Raw genomic sequence first — 13451 nt, forward strand, 5'->3', positions numbered from 1 at the left:
TCCAGTATTCTTGCCTGGAGAATCCCACAGAGGAGCCTGGTGGGCTACAGTGCATGGGGTTGCAAAAAGTCAGACACGACTGAGCAACTGAGCACATGGTGAATTTATTGCTATAAGAAATTACACCTAGTTATCTCTGTATGTTCTGTAATGAGCTGGGATGCACCATTAATGCGCGTTATCTTTGAGGTTGATACTATGGTCTTTAAAAGTAAATGTACTAAATTGTGAAAAGAAAGAAAAATGACGAGTTGAAAACCTGAAAACTTTTTTAAACCAAAAATCACAGTTCAAGCATTCATAGTCTAAATCTAATTATGGATATAACAACATGGTGATAATGTTTCTTTATTTTCTGTACTTGATGAAGTCGTGTGTCTTAAAAATGACTAAGGGGGGAAAAAATCAAATCTTAGGTGGTTATAATTAAAGAATGAGTTCCTTAAAAAAAATGAAAGAGAGAGAGAATGAGTTCCTAACTTTGTGGGTGATAATCCCATTAAGAAGTTTCTTAAAATCTCTTTTCTTGGGCTATTTTTTTTAACACCGTGAAGATAATCTTCAGAGGAAAATTTTGGAGTTCAAATTTGATTCAAATTTTGGAGTTCAGGGTAACTTTCAGAATATTTCTCTGGGAATTTTCATGTAATATACTTTGAAACAAGAGATCCTGTTCATTTTCTAAGACAGGCCATATTAAAGAGGGTAAAATCAGTCTCTTGGAAATAAGCACTAATCATCTTTTGCATTCTATTCATGGCATGCTGAAGTCCATGGAGTTGCAAAGAGTGGGACACGACTGGGCGACTGAACAACAAGGTTTTGTCACAGAGAATTCTGAGAACTGATTTAGCAATACTGGAAGATACTAAACAGCACAAATTTTAAATAAAAATGCTACCTTTTTTTGATTCCTAACCCTTTATGGGGCTCTGAAGGCAAGAACTGATGCTTTTGAACTGTGATGTTGGAGAAGACTCTTGAGAGTCCCTTGGACTGCAAGGAGATCCAACCAGTCCGTTCTGAAGGAGATCAGCCCTGGGTGTTCTTTGGAAGGAATGATGCTAAAGCTGAAGCTCCAGTACTTTGGCCACCTCATGCTAAGAGCTGACTCACTGGAAAAGACTCTGATACTGGCAGGTATTGGGGGCAGGAGGAGAAGGGGACGACAGAGGATGAGATAGCTGGATGGCATCACTGACTCGATTGATGTGAGTTTGAGTGAACTCCGGGAGTTGGTGATGGACAGGGAGGCCTGGCGTGCTGCGATTCATGGGGTCGCAAAGAGTCAGACACAATTGAGCGACTGACCTGAACTGAACTGAACTGAACTGAAGGCAAGACCACTGAGGTGGTTTGCCATGTCCTCCTCCAGTGGACCGTGCTTTCTCAGGCCCTGACTAGCAGGGACAGGCCCTGCCGCCACCCCACGTGGCAAGAAAACATGTCTGGCGCCCTGCACGTCCCACTGCTGGTCCTTGCTGAGTGCGCAGAACTCCAACCGCTGCCAAGCCCAGGGAAGCCTGGTGTGCAGCAGTACACGGGGTCGCAAAGAGCTGGACATGACTCAGCAACTGAAGAGCAACAACCACCCATTATGGACGCTAGTTTTAATTACTTTGAAGGTGAAGGTGAAGTCGCTCAGTTGTGTCCGACTCTTTGCGACCCCGTGGACTGTAACCTACTAAGCTTTTCCATCCATAGCATTCTCCAGGCAAGAATACTGGAGTGGATTGCCGTTTCCTTCTCCAGGGGATCTTTCCAAGGGCCATAATAACACCCTCCATAAAATTTTGAGGTAAAAGTAATTTCAAGTTAATAAACGTTATATATAACTTTTAAAAGCAAAGTGGCAAACATTATTAAAAAAGCACGATAGTATGTCTTAAATTCCACAACAGTTAGGATTCATTGAGACAAATATTTATTAGGTACTTTGATCCACACATTTTCACACTTTCCCTATGAGCTTTTCCTAAAATAAAACGTCAAACTTACTTCTTTTAATTTTCCAATGGTTTCAGTTTGGTCGTCTATGATTTTACATTTGATTCTTATTGTGTCGCTGTCACGCTCACTTGCTTTTCGCAGACATTCATTCTCCCTACACAGACTTTCAAGCTGAGCCTCTACTCTCCCATGATTTTGGACTAGAGAAGATCCTAAGAAACAAACACCGAAGTAAAAACCTTAAGACCTTAAGAGATTTGTTTTTAACGAGAATCTCATTTTACAGTGTATGATATAATGAATAAAAGAAGCTGAATAAAGAAACAAAATATGTAACAGCATAATATAAAGTGGAAAGAGAAGAAACGGACCTTTTAAAAACTGTGGGTGTTTGAGAACCTAAAACCACAGTAACCATGCAAGCAGCTACTTTTGTGAACAAGTAACTGAGTCACAAAATATTTAATGGGTCCTGTTATGCTGTCCATACAAACAAAATTAATTTGCAATTATATTACAGATTCCTACATGGAATGGTCAAATAAGCAATGTTCCATTTAGGCCAACACCTACTATTCATAATTTATAAAGTCTCCATGAATGCCTTAAAACTTAAGTGTATATCTTAAAAGTGTGTATCTCTTGCTTTATGGTGACTGGAAAGGGAGTGAGACTAAGGGTAAGTTTACCTGAACCTAAAATGGTTTTTATTCATAACTGATTTCACATTTCTCCACATGTAACAAGATAAATATTGCTAACATTTATCTTGTTAGCAAAAAAATGAATGCTGCATATGTACAAACAATTTAAAATCACTAGATAAGAAAGAATTGTTTTCAATAACTTATTCAGCTGTAGCATCATAAAGGTATACCTGTTCAGAAACGTAACCAAATTACACTGGGAAGAAAACCAGAGACAGCAAAATATCAGAGCTATAACTATAAAATGGGTGTAATAAACTCCTTCTCAATTCCTTAGTATAATTTCATTCCTTTCTGACTGACCAATGACTAGTTACCCTTCAGTATAAAGCGTTACCTTCTTTCCTGGGATGTCTAAGAATTAACCCTCCCTTTTCTAATACACCGGTTTGCAGGATGAGCAGAATGGGCTATTTTTTGAAAATTTGAGAATTTTACCCTGTAGTGCCAACTCATGTCCCCATACTTTTCTTTCTGTCCTTAAACCATAAATTAGCGATTCCTTGGCAGCTAGCTCGGAAATAAGCTGCATTTTTTCCTGCTTGAGAAGTTCTATTTGAATACTCTTCTGCTTGTCATCTTCAATTAAAATTTCAAGTGTGTTGATTTGATTCTGTATACCACCAAAAAACATTGAAAAGAATGCAAAGTAATTATTATATTTAAGTACTTATTTTCTTTCTGTATTTTATAGTGAGAAAAAATGTTATTTAAGCAAATACAAAGTAATGTTCCTAAATTTTACATAGAAAATGCTTTAATTTTATTGACTAAAAATAAATGTAGGTCATTAAATAAAAAGTCAAATTTTAAGAGGCTATGTCTGTAAAAACTCTGAATTTTATTTAATATTTTAAAAGAGCAACTATGCATGTATTACTCAAAATTTCTCACCAAGGATTTACATCAACAGTCTAAAGGACACTTATATAAAGTGAGTCCTTTTGAGCAAAATATCACTAATATTTAAAACTGAGACAACAGAAATAAAGTAATTAAAAAGTATTATAGTTAGGTATATTAGTGACTTCCTGGTGGCTCAGACGGTAAAGCGTCTGCCTACAATGCTGGAGACCTGGGTTCGATCCCTGAGTCAGGATGATCTCCTGGAGGAAATGGCAACCCACTCCAGTACTCTTGCCTGGAAAATTCCATGGACGGAGGAGCCTTGTAGGCTATAGTCCATGGGGTTGCAAAGAGTCGGACACGACTGAGCAACTTCAATGTCAATGTCAATGTAGGTATATTACTACGTAAAGATGTCCACTACCACAAAATTAATATCAATAATTCCTTTGGTATTTTGCAAACTTCAACCATCTGTATCACTGTAAAACTAGTATCTGTTTACTTAGTATACTTCTTAAAATTAACTCACTTACTTATTTAAATACGACTTTAGTGTAAGTAGTACAACCTGGGCAGCCATGGTTTATCTCCTAATTATATTAGTCTTCACACACATAAAAATATACTTAGTGTTATCTAGTTCACAACTGTACACTTCCTAAAATTATCACAACAGACTTGAAAAAATGACATAAAAGTTAAAAAGGAAATATAACGGTACAGTGTCTTACCTGTAAATTTGCTGCTGTTTCCTGTTTCAATTTAGAAACTTCTGCAAGTTTTGTTTTTTGTTCCTTCACCATACAGGTTAGGTCTTTAATTAAAGAGGAAGACTCATTTTCTTTCCGTTGAGCCCAAACAAGAGCATGCTTGCTCTTTGCTAATTCAGTTGCAACATTTTCAAAACCATCTTTAACCTATATTTTAAAATTGCATTATAAATAGCAGTTCTCAGAATATTTAGAAAATATCTGATTTTGGAAACAGCTTACTTTTTTCATTTTTAGTATCTGAGTTTTAGCAATAGAATGAAATTCACAGATAACTGGCTTCGCAGGTCAGCCAGGCCATAGTGTTTATGTTTTAAGGTCTGGATCCTGCTATTTTGACACAAAAGCAGCCAGACACTGTGTAAACAAGTGAGCATGGCTCTGTTCTCATAAAACTTTACATAAACAGGTAATGGGCCAAAAATAGCCCAGAGACTTTAATTTGCTGACCCCTGCTCTATAGTACTCAATAATAGAGAATGCAGGTTTCCTAATTCCTATTTGAGTGCTCTCTTTACTTGACCATTTATAATGTCACTTAGCTTTGGCAACAGCACTGAAGATTAGCTATTATTTATGTGAAGAAATAAGGCTCTAAGAACCTAAGTAATTTGCTTAAGATCCTATAGGCAGCATGCAAATAGAGCTAGAATTCTAAAATGTAGTCCTCTTATCAAATCATAACTTGCTGATTCTGTTTTCAATAAAAAGCTAGATGCCAGTTCTTACATCTTTAAATCTTCTGGCTTCAACAGTTAAAGCAATACGGAATTCATTTTCTAAATCCATATACTGTTGATTTAATGCATCAATTTTGTCTTGATATTCTTTTATAACTTGCTCATGCTTTCTCTCTTCTTTAGCAATTTCTTTAGCTAAGGCTTCCTGGAACTCAGCTTCACTAAAAAACTCCCTTGTTTCAATGTCTTTCCTGGAATGAAAAACAAATAAAAAACACAGGGTGCTGTTTACATGGAAAGAAAAACTTTAAAGGCCTTTAAGTACTAAATATTCTATATTCCCTGTTGTTAAAGATCAGCTCCTTACTTTCAAACCCAAAACTAGGGACACGATGGTAGATGCAGAACGAACATGAGTTTTATTTGACTGTTCATTCAGTGGTGACAGGGATATGCCAAGTCTTAGCTTCACTGAGACAGCTCACAGTCATTGTATGGTTTCTAATAGCCTTTGGGTATATTCACAGGAGTCAGGTTCTGTTTCACTGCATCTTCCATGTTGCTTGAGTCTTTAATATACAGAAATACAGTCTACTGGGCAAAACTACAGCCCTTGGACCAAATCTGGCCTGGTGCCCTTCTTGTGGGGAAATAAAACTTTTATCAGAACACAGCACATCCATTTGCTTACACATTGTCTATGGTTACTTTTGGGCAACAAAGAGACAGTTAGGCATGACCTGAAAAGCCTGAAATATTTTCTATCTGGACCTCCACAGGAAAAAGTCTGCTGAATCCTGCTTCAAAGGAATAAAGTATACTGATAATTTAACAAGTAGTTACTTGGAAGTCAATTAAAACAGTTTTCTCTATATTATAATGATCAACTTTTGGTTGGGCTTAGGGAAACGTAAAATGAGCTTCACTGCTATAAATCCATACTTCAACCTTAACAAAGTCAGTGATTTGTTTCTACGTTACAAGTTCTTACAATAAGACTGATTCTAAAGGATACATAAACATGTCGTTTTTCATGAGCTAATTCTGTCAGACTTCACCATTGCTGAATCACTGTCTAGTTCTCGGGGGAGGGGCAGAGAGAACCAAGTGACTTTTCTTGTTTTTAAATGTCTGTATTTTCCTGATATATACATATTTCACTTACCGGTGCTCTTTTTCTTTCAATGCAAGCAGTTCATGAAGTTGTTGCACCTGTTCCTTTTCCTGATGGAGAGAAGTCCTAAGTAAGTTTATTTCTCTATCAGCAGCAGCAGCTTTGAGTTCCACCTCTTGGATAAGACGCATCTGAGTAAAATACACACAATTACAGTATTTAGATCATCTCCTCTGTTTCTATTTTAATGTCAGTTACCCACAGAAAAGTGTCTTCTAAGTAACAGGACCTAGTGACTAAGCTGACTTCCAAAATTAACTAAATAATGGTGTGGTTACATAAAGTTAAGTCTTAGAAGCATCAAGGGCTTCCCAGGCGGTGCCAGTGGTAAGGAACCCACCTGCTAATGCAGGAGGCATAGGAGACGCAGGTTCAATCCCCAGCTCAGGAAGGTCCCCTAGAGGAGGGCAAGGCAGCCCACTCCAGTATTCTTGCCTGGAGAATCCTATGGACAGTGGAACCTGGTGGGCTACACTCCACAGGATCACAAAGAGTTGGACACAACTGAAGTGACTCAGCACATATGCAGAAGCATCAAACATATTAGCATTAAATCTTATTTGCACCATGAACCTTAAAAAAATTTCTATTCAGAAAACACAAAACTTAAAAGCCTTCAAACACCCCCAAGGAGTCATTTAAAAACTGGCTCTAATAAAACACAAGCCTAACAACTAGCAGTATATCCACCAACTCTTCTTATAACTGCTTTGTGAATGCTGGCGGCCTTACTTCAAGAAATAATTCCGCAGGTTAAATGACTGGCATGTGTAATTTTTGCATCCAACCTAACATCTCTGTCTGCGTATGATGACGTAGCGTGTTTCAGGAGAGACGCCATGAGCGTGTAACCCGTGGGAGCGCAGATGGCAGAGTGTACCTGTGCGGCTTGCTGCTGCCCCTTCTGCCTCTCCATTTTCTCCAGCGCTTTTTCCAGGGTTCTCAGGTGTCTAATGTGATCATCTTGTTGATCTCTTGCTTTAATTAATTCAATAGTTAATTTTTTAATTTCATTTTGAAGTCTGTGAACCATAATTTCCAGCTGCAGCTTGGAATTTCTCTCTTTAAAAATAACTTCTTTTAGCCTAAAGCATAAATCACATTTTAAGTATACTATACATATGAAAAAGATGAAAACTGTACTAAACACTAAGCTTAGAGAAGAAGTAGAGAGGAAGATTTGTAGGTAGGGACACAGAAGAGAGGAAGATTTGAAGTATCTTCCAAACTCTCCTTAGAGTAAAAAAGTAGCTGAAAAACAGTATGCCATACCCCTGATCTGTGAAACTAGCATTGTGTCAAAGGGCAAACATTTTACATAAATTAATGAATCTTTATCTTTTGTGAACTTTACTATTTGACAGCAAAACTTAAAAGCACCTTATTTGTTTCAAGCATTGTGCTAGATGTGGGCTTAAAAGCAAGTAAGATAATTAAGATACAGCCTGGCCTTCAAGGAGCTTAACATCTGGCAGAGGACAGACATCCATTTATAAAGCTACAGAAGAGAAGCAACTCTGACCTTCCTGCATCTTCCCTAGACATTAAGTATTACATCCTAGTATTATACTAGCTCGGTGTTACTCAGAGTCTTTTGACTGAAAATTCTCAGTTTTAGGAAGAAAGGAGAGTTTAGTGAAACATATAACTAACCAATTCAGAGGCAGGGATGGCACTATTCTGAGGGACCACTGAAAAAAAGGATATGAAACACCATAAGGTCTCTCTGATTCCCTACAGGCTGGTCTGAATTCTTCCCATGGCATGTTTTTTATAATGCACTCAGGGGAGACAGGGAAGGCTACAAACATCTCTAGACTCATGTTCTGACAGCAGTGAGAACCAAACAGAAGAGATTACTTTTCTCTAGCTCAACTTTGAACTGAGTTCTGGGAAAAGCCCTGGTTATTCCAATCTGGTTCATATGCTCGCTTCATGCACCAGTCACTGTGGCCATGACTAAGGTTTACCTTTACCCATCGTAGTTCAGGGGTTCTCTCTTGACCAATATTATAGGCAGAGAGGCAGTTCATGACACAATAGGAGTGTTTGAAAAGGGGACAATGAATAGCAAAGACAGAGCCTCATGAAGGAATTTCTGGGCCAGGCAGCCACTCCAGTGTGTAATTTCCAAGTCATAATTGAGAAAAATCCCTGTACCTATCAACTCCTACACGAGAGTCACTGCTCCAATTTTTGTTCTTAATATCTCTCTTCTTGCCTTTGAGAGTGGTCTCCAAACTGGTTTTTCAACTCCAGCTTGGTACGTTATATGAGAGAATATTAGACTTTAGTCTGTGACATATATGGGGGAAGGGGCAGAGAAGCTACAAATAAAAAGAATTAGAGTAATCCTCTGAGCAGGAGATAAGGGCCTAAACTAATCCAACAGTTTGGGGACAGGGAGAAAATGGTTCAACACCTTTTAAGTAGAATGAAGAGGGTATCAATGCCTATTGGTTACGAAGTCTGAGAAAGAGGAAGGAAGCAAAAAAATGATTCTGAAATTTCTAGCTTTGGTGGCTGACGATATGAAACGTCATTTATTAGAACAAGGAATATAAAATAAGGGAGCAGGAAAAGTTGACCTAGCAATATGTTGATCCTAGGAACTTAAAGCAATGTAGACAAGAAATTTTTAGTAGATGATTAGATGTACAATCTGTTAATCAAGAAGGCCTGGATAACAGATAAGAGATTTGGATTAGGTATTAAAGGCATCAGGCCAGTTCAGTCACTCATTCATGTCCAACTCTTTGTGACCCATGGACTGTAGCACGCCAGGCCTCCCTGTCCATCACCAATGCCCGGAGTCCACCCAAACCCATGTGCATGGAGTCAGTGATGCCATCCAGGCATCTCATCCTCTGTTGTCCCCTTCTCCTTCTGCCTTCAATCTTTCCCAGCATCAGGGTCTTTTCAGATGAGTCAGTTCTTCACATCAGGTGCCCCAAGTATTGGAGTTTCAGCTTCAGCATCAGTCCTTCCAATGAATATTCACTGGAAATCCTAAATTTCCATGAGGATTGATTGGCTGGATCCTGCAATCCAAGGGACTCACAAGAGTCTTCTCCAACACCACCACAGTTCAAAAGCAAAAGTCTTCTCCAAGCACCAAGTTCAAATTCGTCCACACTCAGCTCTCTTTTGGAGAAGGCAGTGGCAACTCCAGTACTCTTGCCTGGAAAATCCCATGGACGGAGGAGCCTGGTAGGCTGCAGTCCATGGGGTTGCGAACAGTCAGACACAACTGAGCAACTTCACTTTCACTTTTCACTCTCATTCACTGGAGAAGGAAATGGCAACCCACTGCAGCGTTCTTGCCTGGAGAATCCCAGGGATGGCGGAGCCTGGTGGGCTGCCATCTATGGGGTTGCACAGAGTCGGACACGACTGAAGTGACGCAGCAGCAGCAGCTTTCTTTATGATCCAACTCTCACATCCATACATGACTACTGGAAAAATCAAAGATTTGACTAGACGGATCTTTGTTGGTAAAGTAATGCCTCTGCTTTTTAATATGCTGTCTAGGTTGGTCATAGTTTTTCTTCCAAGAAGCAAGAGTCTTTTAATTTCATGGCTGCAGTCACCATCTCCAGTGATTCTGGAGCCCAAGAAAATAAAGTCTCTCACTGTTTCCACTGTTTCCCCACCTATCTGCCATGAAGTGATGGGGCCAGATGCCATGATCTTTGTTTTTTGTATGTTGAGTTTTAAGTCAACTTTTTCACTCTGCTCTTTCACTTTCATCAAGAGGCTCTTCAGTTCATCTTCAATTTCTGCCATAAGGGTGGTGTCGTCTGCATATCTGACGTTACTGATACTTCTCTCGGCAATCTTAATTCTGGCTTGTGCTTTATCCAGCCAGGCATTACGCATGATATAGTCTGCATATAAGTTAAATAAGCAGAGTGACAATATATGGCCTTTATGTACTCCTTTCCCGATTTGGAACCAGTCTGTTGTTACATGTCTGGTTCTAACTGTTACTTCTTGGCCTGCATACAGATTTCTCAGGAGGCAGGTCAGGTGGTCTGGTATTTCGATCCTTTTAAGAAATTTCCAGTTTGTTGTGATTTACACAGTCAAAGGCTTTGGTTATATAATAAAGCAGAAGCAGATGGTGTTCTGGAATTCTCTTGCATTTTCTATGATCCAACGAAGGTTAGCAATTTGATCTCTAGTTCCTCTGCCTTTTCTAAAACCAGCTTGAACGTCTGAAGTTTGCGGTTCACATACTGTTGAAGCATGGCTTAGAGAATTTTGAGCATTACTTTGCTAGTGTGTGAGATGAGTGCAACTGTGCAGTAGTTTGAACATTCTTTGGCATTGCCTTTCTTAGGGATTGGAATGAAAACTGACCTGTTCCAGTCCTGTGGCCACTGCTGAGTTTTCCAAATTTGCTGGCATAGTAAATGCAGCACTTTCACAGCATCATCTTTTAGGATTTGAAAATATCTCAGCTGGAATTCCATCACCTCCACCAGCTTTGTTCGTAGTGATGCTTCCTAAGGCCCACTTGACTTCACATTCCAGGATGTCTGGTGCTAGGTGAGTGATCACACAATCATGGTTGTCTGGGTCATGAAGATCTTTTTTGTATAATTATTCTGTGTATTCTTGCCACCTCTTCTTAATATCTTGTGCTTCAGTTAGGTCCATACCATTTCTGTCCTTTATCGAGCCCATCTTTGCATGAAATGTTCCCTGGGTATCTCTAATTTTCTTGACGAGATCTCCAGTCTTTCCCATTCTATTGCTTTCCTCTATTTCTTTGCATTGATCACTCAAGAAGGCTTTCTTGTCTTTCCTTGCTATTCTTTGGAACTCTGCATTCAAATGGGTATATCTTTCCTTTTCTCCTTTTCCTTTAGCTTCTCTTCTTTTTCAGCTATTTGTAAGGCCTCCTCAGACAACCATTTTGCTTTTTTGCATTATTTTTTCTTGGGGATGAACTTGATCACTACCTCCTGTACAATGTCATGAACCTCCATCTATAGTTCTTCAGGCACTCTGTCTATCAGATCTAATCCTTTGACTGTATTTGTCACTTCCACTGTAAAATCGTAAGATATTTGATTTAGGTCATACCTGTATGGTCTAGTGGTTTTCCCTACTTTCTTCAATTTACGCCTGAATTTGACAATAAGAAGTTCATGATCTGAGCCACAATCAGCTCCCGGTCTTGTTTTTGCTGAATGTATAGAGCTTCTCCATCTTTGGCTTCAAAGAATATAATCAATCTGATTTCGGTGTTGACCATCTGGTGATGTCCATGTGTAGAGTCTTCTCTTATGTTGTTGGAAGTGGGTGTTTGCTATGACCAGTGCGTTCTCTTGGCAAAACTGTATTAGCCTTTGCCCTGCTTCATTTTGTACTCCAAGGTCAAATTTGCCTGTTACTCCAGGTGTTTCTTGCCTTCCAACTTTTGCATTCCAGTCCCCTATGATGAAAAGGACATCTTTTTTGTATGTAAGTTCTAGGTTTTATAGATCTTCATAAAACCGTTCAACTTTAGCTTCTTTAGCATTAATGGCTGGGGCAGACTTGGATTACTGTGATATTGAATGGTCTGCCTTGGAAATGAACAGAGATCATTCTGTCATTCTTGAGATTGCACCCAATACTGCATTTCAGAGTCTTTTGTTGACTATGAGGGCTACTCCATTTCTTCTAAGGGATTCTTGCCCACAGTAGTAGATATAAGGGTCATCTGAATTAAATTTTCCCATTCCAACCCTAACCCTCACCCTAATCATGTTAGTTGACTGATTCTTAACATGTCAATATTCACTCTTGCCATCTCCTGTTTGACCACTTCCAATTTACCTTGATTCATGGACCCAACATTCCAGGTTCCTATGCAATATTGCTCTTTACAGCATTGGACTTTACTTCCATCACCAGTCACATCCACAACTGGGTGTTGTTTTCACTTTGTCTCCATCCCTTCAGTCTTTCTGGAGTTATTCCTCCACTGATCTCCAGTAGCATATTGGCACCTACTGACCTGGGGAGTTCATCTTTTCAGTGTCATATCTTTTTGCCTTTTCATACTGTTCATGGGATTCTCAAGGCAAGAATACTGAAGCGGCTTGCCATTAAAAGCACAGTAGAGACAGATCAAAGATTTGGCTTCTCAGGTGGCTCAGTGATGAAGAACCCACCTGCCAATGCAGGAGACATGAATTGATCCTTGGGTTTGGAAGATGCCCTGGAGAAGCAAATGGCAACCCACTCCAGTATTCTTGCCTGGGAAATCCCATGGACAGAGGAGCCTGATGGGCTATAGTCCATGGGGTCACAAAGAGTCAGATACAGCTTAGGGACTTGAAACAATAGAGAAGATTCAGTTTTTGAGATAATATGTACTCATAGCTTGGTACCTAAATGTCAGACCCTGTATAGGTACGAAGAATACAGAGTCCCTACCAAGTCACATAAGGGAATATGAAGACTGGTGAGGATCTGATCTCCAAAACCCATTCTGGGGGATAGATGAACCAGAACAGACTGAAGCTAAGTTTTCAAGAAAACAACGAATATGTAACATGGGAAACATGACACAACAACAGAGGTTAAAGAAGGATAAAGATGAGGCATGTCCAAAGCTTTCCAATCAAAACAGAATCTGGCTCGCAATCCCAGACACAGCTTCCTTTAATATTCCACGAAGGCAATGGCCCCACTCCAGTACTCTTGCCTGGGAAATCCCATGGATGGAGGAGCCTGGTAGGCTACAGTCCATGGGGTCGCTAAGAGTCAGACACGACTGAGCGACTTCACTTTCACTATTCACTTTCATTCACTGGAAATGGGAACGGCAACCCACTCGTGTTCTTGCCTGGAGAATCCCAGGGACGGGAGCCTGGTGGGCTGCCATCTATGGTGTCGCACAGAGTCGGACATGACTGATGTGACTTAGCAGCAGCAGCAGATAATATTTACAAAGCAGAGAAAAACAAAGATGCATCTACAAATGACTCTAAACAAGAGAAAACACAATGCCAAAATCTGGGAGGAATTTCAGTAATAAGCAAAGGGAACTAAATGAAAAAGGAAGATAAATCCCTCTCTTTCACTGTCTGATTGTGACTCATCAAGTCACACAGTCTGTATGTATCTATCATTAAACTATGCTGGCTACCTGTGCACCTCTTGCAAATAAAAGTGCTGTTTCTTCTAAGTGGTTACAGGACTGTTACTTACCCATTCTGTTGTTACCTTTGTCCAGCATCTTATTCTATCAGGAATAGCAACTTCCAAAACATATAAGGTAAGAAATTGATGGGTAAGTGGTGGATTGTCTAGTAACAGCATA

General features: G+C 39.5%; 1 protein-coding gene across 1 annotated transcript in view; it reads right to left on the reverse strand.

Annotated features, from left to right (window-relative positions):
- Positions 1–13451, reverse strand: part of LRRCC1 (leucine rich repeat and coiled-coil centrosomal protein 1) — a 45005-nt gene that overhangs the window by 11376 nt on the left and 20178 nt on the right. The window contains exons 10-15 of the mRNA XM_052651833.1: positions 7011–7215; positions 6122–6261; positions 5006–5207; positions 4238–4423; positions 3096–3270; positions 1999–2162 (exon numbers count right to left, since the gene is read on the reverse strand). Coding sequence (XP_052507793.1) covers positions 1999–2162; positions 3096–3270; positions 4238–4423; positions 5006–5207; positions 6122–6261; positions 7011–7215 — 1072 coding nt within the window. The remainder of the gene's footprint in view (positions 1–1998; positions 2163–3095; positions 3271–4237; positions 4424–5005; positions 5208–6121; positions 6262–7010; positions 7216–13451) is intronic.

Source organism: Budorcas taxicolor, chromosome 14, assembly GCF_023091745.1.
Source record: "Budorcas taxicolor isolate Tak-1 chromosome 14, Takin1.1, whole genome shotgun sequence".
Lineage (NCBI taxonomy): Eukaryota > Metazoa > Chordata > Mammalia > Artiodactyla > Bovidae > Budorcas > Budorcas taxicolor.